Source organism: Ranitomeya variabilis, chromosome 3 (genome assembly GCF_051348905.1).
Source record: "Ranitomeya variabilis isolate aRanVar5 chromosome 3, aRanVar5.hap1, whole genome shotgun sequence".
Classification (NCBI taxonomy): domain Eukaryota; kingdom Metazoa; phylum Chordata; class Amphibia; order Anura; family Dendrobatidae; genus Ranitomeya; species Ranitomeya variabilis.
The window spans coordinates 199977971-200000490 of NC_135234.1; the positions used below are offsets into that span (position 1 = coordinate 199977971).

Here is a 22520-nt window from a genome sequence, read left to right on the forward strand (position 1 = left end):
GTATACGATTGGAGTTGTCCATTTAACTGGACACACTTGGGGTGTCCAGGGAGGGATATATACCCTCAGTTACAGGATATATTGGTGTCTTTTGATTATACATAGACATTTTGTTTCTGCCAGGCAGGATGACTGGGCATCCTTGTTACCATGGGTGGAGTTTGCGCTTAACAATGCCGTAGCCGACTGCATCGGTCAGACTCCTTTCCTCCTTAATTACGGCCAGCATCCGCGGGTTCCTGTGCCTATGCCCATGTCTTCCGCCGACTTCAGGGTGGCAGACTGGGCTGTGGAGGCACGGGACATTTGGGACCGCACTCAGGATGCCATCCGGGCCTCCAAAGAGAGAATGAGGTCCTCCGCCGATGCACATCGGCGCCCTGCTCCGACCTTTGCTCCTGGCGACTTAGTGTGGCTCTCCGCCTGTAAGATCAGGCTGTGAGTTGAGTCCACTAAGTTTGCACCTCGCTATTTGGGTCCCTTCAAGGTCCTCAAACTGGTTAACCCTGTGGTCTACCGTCTGGCCCTTCCTCCATGCCTAGGTATCACCGACACCTTTCATGTGTCCCTCTTAAAGCCCCTATACATGTCCCGGTTTTCCGAGTCATCTGCTGGGACATCGGGTTCGTCTATGGACAATTACGAGGTGAACGCTATTTTGGGGTGCAAGGTGGTGCGTGGCAAAAAATTTTATTTGGTGGACTGGAAGGTTATGGCCCAGAGGACAGGTCCTGGGAGCCTGCTGAGCACATTCGAGCTCCGCAGCTCATTGCTGTCTTCCAGCGTAGCGAGGTCCAAGGAGGAGGGTAATGTTAGGTGTCGAGTTCCCACCTCTGCACAGGGGGAATCTCAAATCATCTCCGCTGCGGTCTCCCATTCTTCTGCTGCCACAGTGGAGCCTGCTCAGCAAAGACGTCGGTCCCAGCATCTGACTCAGGCTGATACTGGGCAACTGGTTACTACTGTTCTTCCAGGCTCTGCCTTTGTAGCCAGCGCTGATCAGCAGCGAGCAGATCTTTCTGGGACTAAGTCCTGCTTTTCCCATACTGGGCATTCCCACGGGACGATCTCCCATTGGAGGTCCTGAAGCGGTTCCTGTTGGACCACTAGGAAGGTCCTTGAGTGCTAAAACTATAAAAGGTTTGCATGGCCGCATGGCCATGCGCTAGTATCAAACCAATGTTAAAGAGCTCAGCGCCAGTGTGGTCATGCTTGTATGTGGTCAGGATTTGGTTGAAATAAGCCCCTAGAATACCGGGAGCTCCGGTGAGGAGTTTGTATGTTTGGATTCAGGGCCTTGGCTGAAATAAGCCCCTAGAATACCGGCACCTCCAGTGAGGAGTTGTTTGTCTGCTATGCTAACTGCATGACCACAGTTTTGCTCTGTTTGGTAGCTGTGTTCCTCTGTGAGGTTAACAGGGCACAGCATCTTGTTATTCTAGCGAATCTGTGAAGTAACAGAGTTCGCTAATACCGCCATATAGTACCGCCTATTACTAGCAGTAGGTTTCTCTCCTGCACGGTGAACCCTGGGTTGGGAACGCACCAACTGTCTCATATATATATATTCGGTGCGTTCCGCCAACCCTACCACAGGGTATATGATTTTCTTGATACCCGATATGGCTGTAGAACCTGATCTGCAAGGTCCAAACCCCTCATATATTTGTTGTAGTCAATGACAGACACAAGTTTTGGAGTAGTGGATCCTTGTTTTTCAGTGGCCCTTATGGCATCTGTGTGGATTGAGCTCAGGATAAAAATATCTTTTTTTATCCTTATACTTAAGGGCAAGCAGCTCACCATTGCGTAAAGCCCCTGAACTTTTCATTGACCAATGATTGTGGAAACCCCTGATGGTTTTTGCGAATGGTCCCACAAGCCCCTATGTTATGTTCAACCAGAATTTTAAATATGGGTATGCTGGTGTAGTAGTTGTCAACATAAAGATTGTAGCCTTTTTGTAAAAATGGAGTTATCAGCTTCCAACGATTTTTCCAGATGTCCCCAGATAAGTAAGGCATTCTGATGGGTTTAGTTGGCTATCTTTCTTCTCATAAATGTGAAAAGCTGATGTGTATCCGGTTGAACTCTCACACATTTTATAGAGCTATATTCTGAACCTTGCCCTCTTAAAAGAAATAAATTGCTTGAGGTGCATGTCAGAACCGGCTACCTGATGGGCACTCACAGCGCAGGAGACTAGCCTGGACGTCTGGTGCCAGGGACAGCCTGTGGCACCGAGGAGCTGTGAACGAGAGCGGTAGCAGCGGTGCTGCAGAGGCTAGCCATTCTCCAGAGCAGGCAGACAGGACCTGTGTTCATGTGACCGCGTGTCAGAGGGGGTGGGCGGAACTTAGCATCACTGTTTGAGCCTGCAGCGCGGGGCTGCAGTGGTGCAGTGGCTCTGGGAGAAAGTGTAAGAAGGAGAGGAAACCCCCAAGGTTGTTAAAAAGGGATGACAGGAAAAAACATAGTCACACAAGCCAAGGTCATACACAAAGAGGTAGGCGCAGTCAGAAGAACAGTAAGATTGTAGCAAGAGATCAGAAAACCAGAACGGGCAATAGACGGTACAGAAACAGCAGGCAGGAATCGCAACAGGGATGGGACCAGATCAGAAACCAAACAGACAAACAATAGTACATGCACAAAGCAGAGGCACACCAGGGTCAGACACACTCAGCGAAGGGTCAGAGTATAAACGACAAGGATTGATCCTCACAGTGAGGCTATAAAAAGCCTCCCAGGACCCAGAAATAGGCCATCTGAGTTAACCCTGCAACTACCTGACCCGAGAGCACAGTAAACCATGACAGTGCAGTCTTCCTTTGAATTTTACAAGGGACTCATCAGTGGAAATGTTTTCTGTTGGGGTGTAGTGCTTCAAGAACTTTTCTCTCAAGTCTTCGATGATGGGTCTGATTTTGAATAGTCTGTCATGTTCTGGGGAATTTCTCGGCAGGCATTGACTATTGTTGTTAAAATGCCAAAATCTCAGGAGCATTTCATAACGGGTCGTAGGAAGAACGGTGAACGTAAGTCCTAAACATTTTTTTATTTCCAGTACATTAGTTGGTGTCCATAAATTTGACCTAGCATAATAGGATCGTAGATTCTGGCTGATGAATTGGGACGCGTATGAATTTTTCAGTAGGCCAATATGCTCTAGCAAGCTATCTGTCACAAACAAATTAAAAAAATTAATTGGTCCAAAATTTTCCACCTCCACATTTATACCAGGAATGGCATTAAAATAAGGGATGAATAGAGTAGCCGAATCTGAAGCCTCCCATCTGGGAAATTCTACATCAAGAGGCAAAGCCCCTTGGAAATTGATGTGCACCAATTCACGAGCACTAGGGACAGCGCTAGTACTGGGCATTGTTCTCTGAGTTGGAGACATTTCTCCAGAAGCGCTATTTGCTCTTCTTGTTGTACTGGTCTTTGTGTGTGAGGATGGACCAGAATCACTGCTCATTTCTGAGCTATCACTGTCTACGCTACTAAAGCCCTCGAAATCCACATCTCCATCTGACACTGCACTTTCTTTGCTGTCAGAACATAAAAGTGCATAAGCCTCCTCTGCATTATAATATTGATGGGCCATTTTGTTCGTTTTTTATTTTTTCCGGAAATAGAAAACTGTGATGTGACTGAAGTGGCGTGACTAACTGAGTGACGTGACTGACTGATGTGACTCATGTGACCAAATTATTGGTGAAACAATTGAAAAAGGCTAATTCTTTAGCCTAACGCTAACTTTAGAATAGACACTAACCCTAACTTTGGCTTAACCCTATCTTTAGCCTAACCCTATCCTTAACTTTAGCCTAACCCTATCTTTAGCCTAATCCTAACCCTAACTTTAGCCTAACCCTAATCCTAACTTTAGCACTAACCCTAACCTGCCTTATCTGTTTTTTTTTACTTTATAACAAGATTGCTGACTGACACAGCTGTAGCCAGCAGCACTTGTCACATTGTTTCTCCTCTAATCTTTCTCTGACAGGAGATCAGAGGAGAAACAGCATTTTTATGAGGCAGATCGCCCGGGAAAGTTTGTTGCTACAACAAACTTTCCCAGTGATTTGTCTCATTGGCTGGTGTGACACTGACGTCATCAGGACCTGAGCCAATCAGGTCTCAATGAGGTCGGGGGCACAGACAGCGTTGTGCGTCGGAGTCCTCTCTTTATAAGGTACGTGGGGGTCCTGATCAACATAAAACCACCGACTGTAGACAAACGTCAGCGCTGCACAAAGCTCTGCTAGCGCCAACGTATATCTACCGTTAGCGGTAAAGAAGAGGTTAATGTACACTCTGCACCCCGTTTTGACTAAAAAAAACGGAAAGGTAGTACTTTTGACAAATTTATCAAAAAAGAAAAACTGAAATATAACATTGCCATAAGTATTCAGACCCTTTGCTCAGTATTGAGTAGAAGCATGCTTTTGAGCTAGTACAGCCATGAGTCTTCTTTGGAATGATGCAGTAAGTTGTTCACACCTGGATTTGGGGATCCTCTGCCATTCCTCCTTGCCGATCCTCTCCAATTCCATCAGGTTGGATGGTGAACGTTGGTGGACAGCCATTTTCAGGTTTCTCCAGAGATGCTCAATTGGGTTTAGGTCAGGGCTCTGGCTGGGCCAATCAAGAATGGTCACAGAGTTGTTCTGAAGCCACTCCTTTGTTATTTTAGCTGTATGCTTAGGGTTGTTGTCTTGTTGGAAGGTGAAGCTTCGGCCAAGTCTGAGGTCCTAAGAGATTCTGGGAGAGTTTTTCATCCAGGATATCTCTGTACTTGGCCGCATTCAAGTTTCCTTCAATGACAACCAGTCGTCCTGTCCCTGCAGCTTAAAAACACCCCCATAGCATGATGCTGCTGCCACCACCATGTTTCTCTGTTGGGATTGTATTGGGCAGGTGATGAGCAGTGCCTGGTTTTCTCCACACATACCACTTATAATTATCACCAAAAAGGTCTATCTTTGTCTTGTCAATCTTATTTCTCAGCCTGGAAGTCCTTCATGTGTTTTTTAGCAAACTCTATGTAAGCTTTCATATGTCTTGCACTGAAGAGAGGCTTCCGTCGGGCCACTCTGCCATAAAGGCCTGACTGGTGGAGGGCTGCAGTGATAGTTGACTTTGTGAAACTTTCTTCCATCTCCCTAATGCATGTCTGGAGCTCAGCCAGAGTGATCTTGGGGTTTCGTCTTTACCTCTCTTACCTAGGCTCTTCTCCCATGATTGCTCAGTTTGTCTGGATGGCCAGGTCTAGGAAGACTACTGGTGGTACCAGACTTCTCCCATTTAAGGATTATGGAGGCCACTGTGCTCTTAGGAACATTGAGTATAGCAGAAATTCTGTTGTAACCTTGGCCAGATCTGTGCCTTGCCAAAATTCTGACTCGCAGCTCCTTGGCCAGTTCCTTTGACCTCATGATTCTCATTTGGTCTGACATGCACTGTGAGCTGGGAGGTCTTATATAGACAGGAGTAGTAGTAAGAGTACCCCCCTCTCGTCAAAACGCCCACTTCCGGTTTTTGACAGGTACCCGCCCCTTTTTGCCACCTTCTAACACTAACCCGCCCTACTTCCGGTCTTAACCCCTCCCCTCTCCTCCCCATTTGCCGCCCACTCTCCGCCCCTCTGTGTATCACTATCTGTGACGTCAGTTCCGTGCCCGCCCCGGAAGCCACCCTGAGTGTGTCAAAACCTGTTACATCAGTTCCGTCCCTGCCCCGGAAGCCGTCCTGTCCAGCCTCTGTTACGTCCCCCATGACCGCCCATTCGCCGCCCATCTTGTGGGCTTATGTGGCATTCCTTGATAGGCGGAGAGGTAGAGCCCTGTTGTGAATTAGACTTTTTGGCTCCCTCTTGTGGTCACTAGTGATATGACTCTGGGATTGTCTTTCTCAGTTTGGCACTCACCTGGGCCGTTAGTCCAGGGGTGTTGCTATATTAACTTCCTGGATCCTTAGTCCAGTGCCTGGCATCGTTGTAATCAGATCCTTCTGTTTGCTCCTGTCTGCTGGTCCTGGTTCCTGCATAATTAAGCTAAGTTCTGCTTCTTTGTTTTTTGGGTTATTTGCTTTGCTCCTATTTTTGTCCAGCTTGTACTAAATGTGATTTCTGACCTTGCTGGAAGCTCTAGGGGGCTGGTGTTCTCCCCCCGGCCGTTAGACGGTTCGGGGGTTCTTGAATATCCAGCGTAGATATTTTAATAGGGTTTTTGCTGACCATATAAGTCATCTTACTATATTCTGCTATTAGCTAGTGGGCCTCTCTTTGCTAAATACCTAGCTCATTCTTATGTTTGTCTTTTCCTCTTACCTCACCGTTATTATTTGTTGGGGGCTTGTATCCAACTTTTGGGGTCTTTTCTCTGGAGGCAAGAAAGGTCTTTCTTTTCCCTTCTAGGGTTAGTTAGTTCTCCGGCTGGCGCGAGACGTCTAGAACCAACGTAGGCACGTTCCCCGGCTACTTCTATCTGTGGTGCTAGGATTAGATATATGGTCAGCCCAGTTACCACTGCCCTATGAGCTGTTTTTTTGTGTTTGCAGACTTGGTAGTTATTTCTGAGACCCTCTGCCATTGGGGTCATAACAGAGCCCTCTCCACTTCCTGTCTAAACATCTCCAGTGTGTTAGAATGGGCTTATGTGGTAGTTCTTGATAGGCGGAGAGGTAGAGCCCTCCTCACTTCCTGTCTAAACGTCTCCAGTGTGTAAGATTGGGCTTATGTGGTAGTTCTTGATAGGTGAAGAGCCCAGGGCCTCCCCACTTCCTGTCTAAACCTCTCCAGTGTACAAAAAACATGTCTTGACATGTTTTATGTGAGAAGACAGTCCATGGATTAATGACCGCTGTCTGTAGCTTTCATAGCCCTCCAGGGTGTGTAGGAAAACTTGTCAAGACGTGTTTTGTGTGAGAAGGAAGTCTCAGGATTCCAAGGTTCATAATAATGACGTAATAAAACAACGCTTAAAAAATAAAATACATTTATTGTAGCTACACGTAGAGGTATACACATATCATGAAATGAAAAAAGATGTAAATAGATCTAAAAAAAAAAAATACAGCGATATACAAACACGCCTATAGGTTACAATACAGTCATTTCAAAGCTAATATTTAGAGAAATGACAAAAGTTCCAGGGTCGCTCAACTAGTTCTAAATAGCAAGTGCAGCTAATCAGGTTTTCAGCAAACTGTTTATTAGTACTCACAGCCTTATACCTTTGGGTCAGATTTTATTGAAGAGCCCAGGGCCTCCCCATTTCCTGTCTAAACCTCTCCAGTGTACAAAAAACATGTCTTGACATGTTTTATGTGAGAAGACAGTCCATGGGTTAATGACCGCTGTCTGTAGCTTTCATAAAAACATGTCAAGACATGTTTTTTGTACACTGGAGAGGTTTAGACAGGAAGTGGGGAGGCCCTGGGCTCTTCACCTATCAAGAACTACCACATAAGCCCAATCTTACACACTGGAGACGTTTAGACAGGAAGTGAGGAGGGCTCTACCTCTCCGCCTATCAAGAACTACCACATAAGCCCATTCTAACACACTGGAGATGTTTAGACAGGAAGTGGAGAGGGCTCTACCTCTCCGCCTATCAAGGAATGCCACATAAGCCCACAAGATGGGCGGCGAATGGGCGGTCATGGGGGACGTAACAGAGGCTGGACAGAACGGCTTCCGGGGCGGGGACGGAACTGACATAACAGGTTTTGACACACTCAGGGTGGCTTCCAGGGCGGGCACGGAACTGACGTCACAGATAGTGATACACAGAGGGGCGGAGAGTGGGCGGCAAATGGGGAGGGGAGGGGTTAAGACCGGAAGTAGGGCGGGGTTAGTGTTAGAAGGTGGCAAAAAGGGGCGGGCACCTGTCAAAAACCGGAAGTGGGCGTTTTGACGAGAGGGGGGTACTCTTACTACTACTGACAGGTGTGTGCCTTTCCAAATCAAGTCCAATCAGTTTAATTAAACACAGCTGGACTCCAATGAAAGAGTAGAACCATCTCAAGGAGGATCGCAAGGAAGTGGACAGCATGTGACTTAAATATGAGTGTCTGTGCAAAGGGTCTAAATACTTATGACCATGTGATATTTCAGTTTTTCTTTTTTATTAAATTTGCAAAAATTTCAACATTTCTGTTTTTTTCAGTCAAGATGGTGTGCAGAGTGTACATTAATGAGAAAAAATGAACTTTTTTGAATTTACCAAATGGCTGCAATGAAACAAAGAGTGAAAAATTTAAAGGGGTCTGAATACGTTCCGTACCCACTGTAGATAAACTCTTGACTACCATAAGCTTGGCACTGCCCTTACCGAAGTTGCGAGCCATGTGAGTGGATTGACTGTTTCTTGAAGAGTTCTCACAGCTGGCAACTAGTGAGGCTCATCACACAGCCTGAATTCTGAACTGTCCTTACTGTTTTAGTTGCTTTTTCCTCCTTGTTGTAATATGTATTTCATGTCTTTCAGTTATTACACCAATGGTATTGTGTTTATTGCAAATTCCTTTGTTTTCAATTAACAGGAAAAATTATACAAATCTTAAAATAGCATATGAAAATATTGTCACTGAAAAAGAAGAAATGTCCAGGAAGACTGAAGAAGACCTAACAAATATGCAGAAGGATTGCAAGGTTAGTTGAACATGGAAATCCATAATATAATAGTGATTCCTACTAAAACTGTGCTGTCAGTGAAAAAGGGACATATAGGTACAATATAATTGTCACAATCCATGTTTGGATCTGTGGCAGATCTGGCCTCTCAGATTAAAACTTTTTTCCTTTCAGGCTGTCGGGGGTTAATGCAGTTTTTCCCCGGTGGCCGCTGGTGGCCGCTGGTGTAATCGCATTGCTGCAAGTTCTGCTGATGTGGGTGGTGACTACTCCCACCTTCCTTTAAAAAGTCACCTGATGCATCAGCTGACTGTTGGTTATACAGGTCCTTCTGGAGACCAACCTAGCTGGAGAAGGAGTTTGCTGATTGCTGTGGTTCTTCAGCTAAATACTGGTGCCTTACTCTGCTGTGCGGTGCATTGCAGCAGAGAAAGCTAAGTGTGGTGTTATTGTTTATTTGTCACTTTGTTGTCTGTAACTTCCCCTGTGTTGTATTAGTGCAGTGGTGAGACAAGTGCTCTCACCTGCCAGTTCCCTACCTAGGTATAGGAGCAGGGCAAGTGAGGGACAAGGTATCCTGCTTGGTGACTGTTGAAAGAACCCATATAGGCATGCTAGTAAGAACAGGGCACATCCTCAGGTGAGTGCAGGAGGTGCTCATTCCCCATTCCCTACTGACAGGGCCCACCATTGTTAAAGTGTACCCTTGTGTGTTTTGCTGTTTTGTGACGGTCCCCTAATCGGGTCGTGTCATGCCAGGACAGTCACTTCGTGACATTATAACCAACCAACCCATTTTTTTCTGGTGAGCCATGGCTCAAATGCAGGCCTTTGCCCAACTGCTTCAGACCCTCACCGAGGAGTTTAAGTTGCTGCGTGGTGAGATGGTGCTGCAGCAGTTGATGGGGTTTTGGGCTTCAGCCCAGGTGTAGGTTCAACCAGAACCCAAGATATCTCTTCCTGACAGATTCTCTGGAGGGAGAGATAAATTTTTGGTTTTTCAGGAGGCCTGCAAGTTGTACTAAAGGCTCCGCCCTCGTTCATCGGGGAGTGAGGAACAGAGCTTGGGGATTATAATTTCCCTTCTTAAGGGTGATCCCCAATCCTGAGCTTCCTCCCTGCTGGCCAGTTCCCCGTCTTTACGGTCGGTGGACAAGTTTTTTGCGGCATTGGCGCTTGTGTATGGGGATCCTGATGACATCACCCTGGCGGAATCCCAACTGCGTAAAAATCAAGCAGGGGGGTCCACCGGCTGAGGAGTACTGCTCGGAGTTCAGGAGGTGGGCCACTGACACACAGTGGAATGACCCTGCCCTTAGGAGCCATTTTAGGCAGGGTCTGTCTCCAAGGTTGCAGAATACTCTTGTGCTGTACGCCACCCCCAGGTCATTGGAGGCTGCCATGTACCTTGCCATCCGGGTAGATAGACGCTTGTGGGAGAGACATACACCAAATGTGCCCCCGGTCAGGTGGACGAACCCATGCAGGTGGGAGGAGTAGTTTCCAAAACGGGGTTGCCTGCGGTTTACCGTGGTGTGGGGCATGTTTTTAATTTTGGCAGACTGGTCATTTCATCAATGTCTGCCCAGCTCACGCAAAAAAATACCTGTAACACCTAAGAAGCTGCGTACCCCTGGTTGTGTGGAGGGCGGTGAACAGGGAGTGTATATTTCCTCCATTTCTTCTCTTCAGTGTACCTTGTCAGCTGAAGTGGTGGTTGCCGGGGAAGCTGAGTGTGTACCTGTGCTTGTGGACAGTGGAGCAGGTGTCAATCTGGTGGATGCTCATTTCGTCCAGATCCATGGCCTGAGGTGTAGGACACTAAGTAAACCCCTAAGCGTCCAGGCCATTGACTCCGTACCACTCAGCCAGGGGTGTGTGACCCAAGTCGTGGATGATATACACCTGCATATATTGACTCATCATGAGGAAGCCCTGTAGTGCTACGTCTTGGGGGGAATGCCAAGACCCATTGTTTTATGACTTCCTTGGTTGAAAAAACACAACCCGGTCATAGATTGGCGGTCAAGGGAAGTGGTCAGCTGGGATCAGTCGTGTGAGGGCGTCTGCCCAGGGACAACTGTCTCTGCCATCCTTCTACAACCTACCTCTTTTTCTCCAGTGGGGGCAGCAGAGATGCTGCCAGGTAGTGGGGCAGGACTCAACCCTCTCTACAAGCTAACCCCGAGTGTCGGAGTCCCCTTAGGAGGAGGGGTCAGGGGAGGGTGGTGGTTCCCCCTGGGCATTGTGGGGGTGTGAGTGTGGTGACACAGGGGGATGCCTCTGTTGTCAATTTCTCAAAGAATTCACCGTCTTGTGGCAAACATATGCATGGAAATACACGTTCAGGTTCGGACCTGTGTGTGAATGAGTACGTATGGGTGTCCACCAAAAACATCAGGAGGAAGTGTGCAACTGGGACCTGGAGTTCCAGGGTGATTGGGCTATATCAAGTGTCGGCCATTCTCAGCCCAGGGACTTTTCAGTTGGAGTTACCCCCAGTTATGCATGTACACAACTCATTTCCCAGGCCGGCGCTCTGGAGATTTGTGGCGCCTCCAGAGCCTACGTTGTTGGCTTTTCCATCAGGCCGCGTTTGCCATAAACCTGAGGGTCATGTGACTGCTGAGGTGAACTCTGGTGGATCGACGCGTCCTCACCATAGGTTGTTATCTGGTGAAGTCCAGTATTGAGTGTCCAGAGGCCACTTATTGAAAGGGGGGTACTGTCACATTCCATGTTTGGATCTGTGGCAGATCTGGCCTCTCAGATTAAAACCTTTTTCCTTTCAGGTTGTCGAGGGTTAATGCAGCTTTTCCCCGGTGGCTGCTGGTGTAATTGCATTGCTGCTAGTTCTGCTGATGTGAATGGTGACCACTCCGACCTTCCTTTAAAAGGTCTCCTGATGTGTCAGCTGACTGTTGGTTATACAGGTCCTTCTGGAGACCAATCTAGCTGGAGAAGCAGCTTGCTGGGTGCTGTGGTTCTTCAGCTGAATACTGATATCTGGTGCCTTACTCTGCTGTGCGGTGCATTGCAGCAGAGAAAGCTAAGTGTGGTGTTATTGTTTCTTTGTCCCTTTTATTGTCTATAACTTCCCCTTGTGAGTTTCGCCGTTTTGTGACCGTCCCTTCGTCAGGTCGTGTCACGCCAGGACAGTCACTTCGTGACAATAATATTAAAGACATTGTCCAGTGAAAACAAGTTATCCACCATTCACAAGATAGGAGATGGCTTGTTGAGATGGCTTGTTGATCGGTGACTCTCTGACTGCAGGGACCTGCACTGATTTGCAGAACAAGGATTCTTTATCCTTGTTACAATTGAATAGCAGTGTGCTTTCTTGACTGTTGCTCCATTTACTTTCTGTTGGGTTGACATTTGGCTTTTTCCAACAGCTATTTAGAGAATGAATGAAGCGACAGTTGAACGTCCGACCTGGCTCTTCATGTTGTAACATGTATAAAAGTTCCCTGTCGGGGATAAAAATTCCTTGATCTGCTGATTGGCTTAAGTTCCACTGGTGGGAGACCCACCAATCAGCATGTTATTATCTATCCTACAGATAAGGTGATAACTTGTTTTCTTTGGACATATATATAGTCAGAGCCATGACTTCTATTCTGTTTGCACTGGTGTCTGCTCAAAGAATCATAGAATGGTAGAGTGGGAGGGGACCTCCTGTGTCATCTGGTCCAACCCTACACTCAAAGCAGGATTCAATAAATCATCCCAGACAGATATCTGTCCAGCCTCTGTTTGAAAACTTCCATGGAAGGAGAACTCACCACCTCTCGTGGCAGCCTGTTCCACTCATTGATCACCCTCACTGTCAAACAGTTTTTTCTAATATCTAATCTGTGTCTCCTCCCATTCAGTTTCATCCCATTGCTTCTAGTCTTTCCTTGTGCAAACAAGAATAAAGATGATCCTTCTACAATGTGACAGCCCTTGAGATATTTTTAGACAGCTATTAAGTCTCCTCTCAGTCTTCTTTTTTGCAAACTAAACATTCCCAAATCCTATAACCGTTCCTCATAGGACATAGTTTGCAGACCGGTCACCATTCTGGTCGCTCTTCTCTGAACTTGCTCTAGTTTGTTGATGTATTTTTTAAAATGTGGTGCCCAAAACTGGACACAGTATTCCAGATGAGGTCTGACCAAAGAGGAGTAGAGGGCAATAATGACTTCACGTGATCTAGACTGTATGCTTCTGTTAATACATCCCAGAATTGCATTTGCCTTTTTTTTTGCTGCATCACACTGTTGACTCATGTTCAGTTTATGATCTATTAGTATACCCAAGTCTTTTTCACATGTGCTGTTGCTTAGCCCTATTCCTCCTATTCTGTATATGATTTTTTTCATTTTTATTGCCCAGATGTACACTCCCTGACAGAAGTTATGTCGCTTATCCATGTTATGTAAATAAAAGCTTATAACCTGACGTTAAATTCACCCATTGGTTGTATAAATTATTCTTTTAAAAGCTGAAACCCTCCGAAATGTGGTTTAGGTTAAGAAAATAAATTGCCATCAATGCAGAAATATTGATCAGTTAATGGACACAGAATGGTCAGATTTTTGCAAGACAAAAGTTTTGTCGCCTGGTCATATAATGCACCCAATCCTAGTTTACATCCTCACCTGTGCTCAGTAAATGATTGGTTAATTAGTGTGTGTGTATAAAAGAAACTCAGCACCCCAGACCTTCACTTGAACTGCAAGTTGAGCTCTGACAACATGCCAAAAATCCACCCTGCGACCAAAGCCTGGATTATCAAAGTGGCTGAAGACCAGATTCACTGCAGAGGTGGCTGGCACCTTTAATGTTTCTCAGCGTCAAGTACAAAGAATTAAAAAAAAGATTTGAAGAGACTGGAAATTTGTTTGACAAGCCTAGGTCTGGCAGACCCCGCAAGACAGCTGCTCAGGAGCAACGTTAGAAAAATCCAAAGCAAGCCCCACTTCCACTGCAGCAGAGCTCCAACAGGCCTGGTTACCTCACGTCCCTGTGTCAACTAGAACAGTTTGTAGGACTCTGCCTTGAAATGACCTCCATGGTCGAATCAGTGCCCAGAAGCTAGCACTAAACAAAAGGAAAATAAATAACCGTGTGGCATTTGCAAAGTCCCACAGCCTGCTAAACAGATGGACGCTAGAAAAGTGAAAGAAGGTGGATTTATCTGATGAATCTTCAGAAGAATTACACCACAGCCGCCGCAAATACTGCAGGAGACCGACTGGAGCCCGTATGGACCCAAAATACACCCAGAAAACAGTTACATTTGGTGGTGGAAAGATCATGGTCTGTGGTCACATTCAGTATGTGGGTGTGCAAAACATTTGCAAGGTGGAAGGCAATATCATTAGCATAAAATATCATGAAGTATTAGCTACCTCTTATATTCCAAATCATAAAAGGGGTCAAATTCTGCAGCAGGATGGTGCTCTATCTCATACATCCATCTCTACAACAATGTTCCTCCAGGCAAAAAAAGATCAAGGTGCTCAAGGATTGGCCAGCCCAGTCACCAGACATGAACATCATTGAGCATGTGTGGGGTAGGAAGAAAGGGGAAGCTTGGAAGACAAAACCGAAGAATCTAGATGAACTCTGGGAGGCATGTAAGACTGCATTCTTTGATATTCCTGATGACTTAATTCATAAATTGTATGAATCATTGTTGAACTGCATGGATGCAGTCCTTCAAGCTCATGGAAGTCACACAAAATATTAAATATGACTCTAATAGCACCACAACTTCATTCACCAATGTTATGCAACATATACCGTATTTTCTGGTGTATAAGACAATTGGGCGTATAAGACGACCCCCAACTTTTCCATATAAAATATGGAGTTTGGGATATACTCGCCGTATAATCTTATACGCCCAGTCATCTTATACGGCGTGTGCGGTGCGAATTGTTCCCTGGGTCTGGAGGAGAGGAGATTCTCCTTCAGGCCCTGGGATCCATATTCATGTAAAAAAAGAATAAAAATAAAAAATATGGAATATACTTACCCTCTGACGGCCCGTGGCTCTCAGCGGTGCAAGCGGCGGCCTCCGTTCCTAAGTATGCATTGAGCGAAGGAACTTCGATGATGTCTCGCGACTGGTCACGCGACCACGACGATTGTCCATTTGTTCATATCAGCGCTTGTTCCTCATCGTTTCTGAGATGGAGTAGAAGTCATCTTTCTTTCATGGAGTAGAATCATGGCTACCAGCTGTGTTCATTCCTTGTGTGACTTGTCTGACGTCCATGGAGAATGATGGTGAAGGCAGGAGGTGACAGCCCCCACGTGACAGCCCCTCCCTCTTCCTAAGAGCTGTGATTATAAATGTGTCCCACACACCACGTGTTCTCTCTATATGGTGTTAACTTATACTCTGAGATACATATACATAAATAGCTTTTTTGTAATGTCAGCAAGAAGCAATGTGCTCAGTACAGAATTGAGAATAAGAATAATTCAATTAATAATTAATATTTAACACCCCCCAAAGACCGCAGTAAGGCTCGACGCACATTTATCATGCACTTAGTTTACATCGGGGTTTCCATGTAAATCTGAAATACATGATTCAGATGGAACCCCATGTGGAAGATTCCCTATAATTAGGCAGATGGAGGAGCTGTGATTCCACGGTGTCCTTCATTTTAGAATTGCATAAAAGTGCCATTTGCCACAGTTTTGTGCACTTCTGCAAAGACACAGCTGAACAGAGGCTGGATGGATTCCAGAATAACACTGCTGCTTAATTATAGTGAATGGATCCCTCGGGTTTTTCATCTGAATCACGTCACTCAGATTTAGATGGAAACCCTAATGTAAGTGCTCAGCGTAGAGTGCAGGATGAATGTGATCCCAAATGTTATGTAAAATGTTAAAAGCTTCAACTCAATCCACAAAAAAAGCAAGTCCTCACACAGGTCTGTCATCTGTTAACGTAAACATAAGGGGCTTCTACGTTACTGGTAGCACACAGGCTCTGTAACAGCTAAATGGCTCCTCGACCTTAAAAGAAATTCTGCGCTCCCAAATCCAAATGCCGCCGTACCTTCAGAGTCCCCCAGTGTACTTTAACCACATATAGCATCCACATCTTTGACATTTCTGAAGCAATGAGAGCCCACCTAAATTATGGGTGCATGTCTCCAAAAGCATGAGCTGGGCATAACGTACAGGTCACTGTAAGGTACTGGTCACTACGACGGCAGTTTGCAATTCAATTTTCACTCGACAACATTCGTTGCTGCTTGTTTCTGGAAAACACACATGGAGTCAACACCCATGGAGCTCCTAAGTGCTCTTCTAGCACTTAGGAGCTTTGTATATGGAGTCTGCAAACTATTCTAGCAAAATCTGCGCTCCAGGAGGCAAATAGCGCTCAGTCCCTCCCGAGTCTCCCAGTGTGGCTAAGCACTGTACTGTAAGTACTGTACATCCACATATGTATGTATGTGGCATGTTCAGTAGAAATTGTGAGACAAATGATGGTGCCATTTATATCCACATCTTGTATGAAAATGTAAAATCTGAGGCTAAAACTAAATTTTGGTGGTAAAAATGTAATTATTTTTTCCTTCCTTTCTGAGCTTTGCACTGTGCCTGAAAAATATTTTCTAATTACATGTAGGGTATTGGTGCACTCAGTATAAAAAAAAAAATCCTATTAGCCCTTAGAAAAATTAAAAACTTGGGGTGAAATCAATATTTTAGTGGTAAAATGTAATTTATTCTTTTTTCACTGCTCAATGTTATACAATTCTGTGAGGCTCATGTGGTGTCAATGTGATCACTGCACCCCTAGATTAATTCATCGGGGAGTGTAATTTGTAAAATGAGATCACATATATTTCTGTTGTTCTGGCACCTCCGGGGCTCTGCCAATGTGACATGGCACCAGGGTCGGACTGGGGTGTCTGGGGCCCGTCATGGGAATGGACTCTAGGGGCCCACCCTACAGCTGTATGCAAATATCTGTAAGTCGTTATCCCCATTATAGTGGAGCATCTGCTGTAAAACACAGGCGGCTCCTGCACTTCTAATATGTGCCCCCATAACTGGGATGTATAATTACAGTATTTTACATTAATGGGGTTCTTTGGTTAAAACAAGTTATCACTGATCCATGGGCTCCACAGGATAGGTGATCACTTAGGTCCGACCATTAGAAACTGCACCGAACGGAAGAATGGGGAAGTTTTATCATTGATAGGACACTTATCCCCATTTTAAAATGGAGCGGCAGGTGGGATTTCTGATCACAGCTCCATTCATTCTCTATGGGGCTTCCAGAAAAAAACAAGTGCAGCCACTGAGGGAATGAATGGATCAGTGGTCAAGTCAGACATGCCACTCCAGTATAATGGGGATAAAAAGTTCCACATTCTGCCGATTGGATGCAAGTAGTCAGACCTCCACCAATCAATATATTATCGCTTAACCTGGAGAGGTAATTGTTGTGATCCGCTTTTTGGCTCCTCTGGTGGTGGCTGGTGGTACTGGAGACTTGTGTGTGCTTTTCTGCCTCAGCTCACCTGCTTCCATCAGTTTTGGGAGTTCCCTATTTAGCCTTGCTCTCCAGTCACTTCCTTGCCGGTCATCATTGTAACCTGAGTCATTCAGTTGCATGTTCCTGCTACTAGTCTGCTGATCAGCTAAGTGGACTCTTGTCCTTATTGTTTTGTTTTTCTTGTCCAGTTTACAGTTTTGTCATTTCCTGTTACTGGAAGCTCTTGTGGACTGAAATTGCCACTCCTGTGTCATGAGTTGACACAGGAGTCTTAAAGTAATTTCAGGATGGGTTTTTGAAAGGGTTTTTCAGCTGACCGTGAAGTCCTCTTTTGTATCCTTCCTCTATCTAGTAAGTGGACCTCGCTTTGCTAAATCTACCTTCATACTGTGTATGTCTTTTCCTCTGAACTCACCGTTAATATACGTGGGGGCTACTATCATCTTTGGGGAATTTCTCTAGAGGTAAGCCAGGTCTGTTTCTTCCTCTTCCAGGCGTAGTTAGTTCTCCGGCTGGCGCATGGCATCTAGGCAGCCGTAGGAATGCTTCCTGGCTACTGTTAGTTGTGTGGTAGATTTAGGTCACGGTCAGCTTGAGTTTCCATCACCCGAGAGCTAGTCTGTTATTTTTGTGTTTCTGATGTTCCCATGCCATTGGGGAATCATGACAGGTAATTACTTTTTTCACAGGAAACCCCCTGTAAATGCAACTCCACCGCTGTGTACAAAGTATTTAATCTCTAATGGAAATAAAGAATATTCTCCTAATTAATGTCAGAGAGAACAAATGACCGCCATACACAACACAATCCCCTATACTAAGACCAATACTACCACATACAGGGAAGAAATACCACTACACCATGACTAGACCACATAGTGACCGAATAATACCACGTATTAATTAAAAATACTGCCACACCATGACCAGACCACATAGTGACCAAATAATACCACATACAATGGACAAATACTGCCACACCATGACCAGACAACATAGTCACTGATTAATACCACATACAAGGAACAAATACAGCCACAACATGACCAATTCACTCATTAGCACCACATAGTGCCCGAATTATACCACATACAACGAACAAATATGCCACACCATAACCAGACCACGTATTACCACCACACAGTGACCAAATAATACCACATACAAGGAACAAATAGAGCCACACCATGACTAGATCACTCATTAGCACCACATAGTGACTGAATAATATCACATACAAGGAACAAATACGCCACACCATGATCAGACCATATAGTGACCGAATAATATAACATATTGCCAGCATATAGTGACGAAATAATACCACATATAAGGGGAAATACTGCCGTGCTGTGACCAGACCACAAATTACCACCACATAGTGACCGAATACTACAATACTGATCTTGAATACAAACCACAATACTAACTCTGTTATTATCACCAGTGACATTATACACAGGGGCTCAGTATATAGTGTCAGTGTACAGGTAATACAGTGATCACCAGTGACATTATACACAGGAGCTCTATATATAGTGTCAGTGTACAGGCAATATAGTGATCACCAGTGACATTATACGCATGAGCTCTGTATATAGTGTACAGATAATACAGTGATCACCGGTGACATTATACACAGGAGCTCTGCATATTGTGTATAGTGTACAGGTAATACAGTGATAGCCAGTGACATTATACATAGGAGCTCTGTACATAATGTCAGTGTCCAGGTAATACAGTGATCACCAGTGACATTACACACAGGAGCTCTGTATATATTGTATAGTGTACAGGTACTACAGTGATCACCAGTGACATTATACACAGCAGCTCTGTATATAGTGTCAGTGTACAGGTAATGCAGTTATCACCAGTGACATTATACACAGAAGCTCTGTATATAGTGTCAGTGTACAGGTAATACAGTGATCACCAGTAACATTATACACAGGAGCTTTGTATATAGTTGTAATAATTATAGGGGATAACTCAGGAGACTCTTTGCGTGGAACAAGACAACTACAGGACACAGTTTTATAAGTGGTAAAGTCTATATTATCACACGGTGATTCAAACAGGTGCAGAGAGAAACTCAAGTCCACAACACTTGGTGCAAATATCAAATGCAGCTCAGCAGTCTATAGGAAACTTCAGAGGAAAATGCAATCACGCAGAAAGTATATGAAGCACAATTATTCTTGAGGATACTTGACACGAATAAGTCCTTGCTTAGTCCAAAACACAGATAGATATGCTATAAGGCAGTTCAAATAATATCTTAGCTCAACCAGGGAGGTCTGGGTAATAGTCTCAGGTTCTTGAAGAGCAGCAATAGCTTACATGTCCAGCAAATGCAGATGGAAGCAAACAGGAGCAGCAGATGAAGGAGGATTACTGGAACTGGTGTATGCAGCAGGAACTCAGAGCAGAGTAGCAGGATAACCCCACAGGTTCACAGGAGCAGGTGTATAGCCAGGGAGTCACCAGAGGTCAGTAGCTGGAATCAAGGCAGAATACTCTAGCACAGACTGAAGGCTGGGGTGGAGTTTTATAGCAGGAAGACACAGTGCACATGAGACCAAAGACGCCATCTTGGAAAAGAGCAGTAATGCACAAAAAGGTAATAAAAAATGTTCAGAGTCCTGACAATAGTGTACAGGTAATACAGTGATCACCGGTGACATTATAGACAGGAACTCTGTACACAGTATATAGTGTATAGTGGGCGTTTACATGTAATGCACTGACTCACAAGTGACATCTGTAGTTGAAGTCCTTTATCTTTGCTTTTCTTCTTCAACCAGCACAGGCAGCCATCACTTCTTCCAGCCAGGACACGTCTCTGCAAAAAAATAACACAGTCATCAATAGCTTATCGCTTCCAGAGCACATTCCCCACTTTTTCCCTGACTTTTTCACTACGTCAGATGGAGAAAAAAAGCGACGTAGTGCCGCCCTGCACAGTAACAGGATCCCCATTTTGCTCCCTCCATGGAAAACTGTTTTCTAAAAAGTAAATTATATTACAGTAGTAATGTACCTAATTGGACCCTAAAGAAATTATGTTCCCCACTTGTCACCATAAACTAATATAGCATGTTTCTTATTCTGGCCCTCAAACAGTAATTTAGTCCCTCATCCTGGCCCTCTTTATTTAATAATCTTGCCCAGCCTGGCCCCCTTTATTTTATAATATGCCCAAGCTTGGTCCTCTATGTCCCTTGTCCAGCTTTGCCCCTAGATATCCATCCTGCCCCCCACCTATACATACTGGCCCTCATATGTCCCTTATCCTGCCCCCATATATCTTACCTGGACCCCCAAATATTCTTCCTGGTTCCTTGTCCTGGCTCCCCCATATATATCCATCCTCCCCCCCCCCCCCATATATATCCATCCTTGCCCCCCATATTCAGGGTGGTCCAAAAGTAGGTGGACAGTATGTGTAACAGGGTTATGAAGGGGGTATTTCAAGTTTTGGTGTTTTTGGACCATTTTTTTGATGGAACAGTCACAGGAGATAAATATCTCGAAATTCTAATGAATCAAGTTGTTCCCCAGTTACAGCAACAAGCTAATTCAAATGACCTTTATTTCCAACAAGATGGGGCCCCTCCACATTATTCAAGAGTAGCCCGCGAGTATCTTGATGAAACATTTCCTAATTAATGGATTGGTCGAAGAGGCCCACTTGATTGGCTGGCACGTTCACCAGACTTGACCCCAATGGATTTTTTCTCTTGGGGAGTACTCAAGGACAAAGTTTGTAGTCGAAAACCAGAAAGTGTCAGTGATTTGAAAAATTACATAAGAGATGCATTTTAAGAAATTAATACCCAAAGAGAATTGTGCAAAAATGGTTGTCGAAGCATAAGAGGCAGACTTCAAAGCTGTGCAAATTGTGATGGAAAACAGTTTGAGCACCTACGTTGATAAAATTTAAGGGCTTTTGTATTATTGTTCAGAATAAAATGTAATTGTCAATGTTATGCTTGTGTTAGTAAATATAATTTTATATATAAATCAAAATAAATGTTATTATTTTCTGTCCACCTACTTTTGGACCACCCTGTATATCCGTCCAGGCCCCATCCCCATATATATCCATCCTGCCCCCCATATATGTATCCTGGATCCCCCACATATGCATCCTGGCCCGCTATAAATATGCATCCTAGCCCTCCATATTTGTGTCCTGGTTCCTAGTCCTGTCCCCCCCATAAATCTATCCTGGCCCCCCCATATACATGCATCCTGTCTCCCTATATATCCATCCTAGTCCCTTATCCTGCCCCACCATATATCCATCCTGGACCCCCATATATACAGTACAGACCAAAAGTTTGGACACACCTTCTCATTTAAATATTTTTCTGTATTTTCATGACTATGAAAATTGTACATTCACAATAAAGGCATCAAAACTATGAATTAACACATGTGGAATTATATACTTAACAAAAAAGTGTGAAACAACTGAAATAATGTTTTATATTCTAGGTTCTTCAAAGTAGTCACCTTTTGCTTTGATTCTTGGCATTCTCTTGATGAGCTTCGAGAGGTTGTTACTGGGAATGGTTTTCACTTCACAGGTGTGCCCTGTCAGGTTTAAGAAGTGGGATTTCTTGCCTTATAAATGGTGTTGGGACCATCAGCTGTGTTGTGCAGTAGTCTGGTGGATACACAGCTGATAGTCATACTGAATAAACTGTTAGAATTTGTATTATGGCAAGAAAAAACAGCTAAGAAAAGAAAAACGAGTGGCCATCCTTACTTTAAGAAATGAAGGTCAGTCAGTCTGAAAAATTGGGAAAACTTTGAAAGTGTCCTCAAGTGCAGTGGCAAAAACCATCAAGCGCTACAAAGAAACTGGCTCACATGAGGACTGCCCCAGGAAAGGAAGACCAAGAGTCACCTCTGCTTCTGAGGATACGTTTATCCGAGTCACCAGCCTCAGAAATCGCAGGTTAACAGCAGCTCAGATTAGAGACCAGGTCAATGCCACACAGAGTTCTAGCAGCATACACATCTCTACAATAACTGTTAAGAGGAGATTTTGTGCAACAGGCCTTCATGGTAAAATAACTGCTAGGAAACCACTGCTAAGGACAGGAAACAAGCAGAAGAAACTTGTTTGGGCTAAAGAACACAAGGAATGGACATTAGACCAGTGGAAATCTATGCTTTGGTCTGATGAGTCCAAATTTGAGATCTTTGGTTCCAACCACCGTGTCTTTGTGCGACGCAGAAAAGGTGAACGGATGGACTCTACATGCCTGGTTCCCACCGTGAAGCATGGAGGAGGTGTGATGCTATGGGGGTGCTTTGCTGGTGACACTGTTG

The 22520-nt window shown here is 44.7% G+C and overlaps 1 protein-coding gene across 1 annotated transcript in view; it reads left to right on the top strand.

The window, feature by feature from the left end:
- LOC143817643 (synaptonemal complex protein 1-like) overlaps window positions 1–22520 on the top strand; it is a 446817-nt gene that overhangs the window by 402660 nt on the left and 21637 nt on the right. The window contains exon 19 of the mRNA XM_077299136.1: window positions 8554–8662. Coding sequence (XP_077155251.1) covers window positions 8554–8662 — 109 coding nt within the window. The remainder of the gene's footprint in view (window positions 1–8553; window positions 8663–22520) is intronic.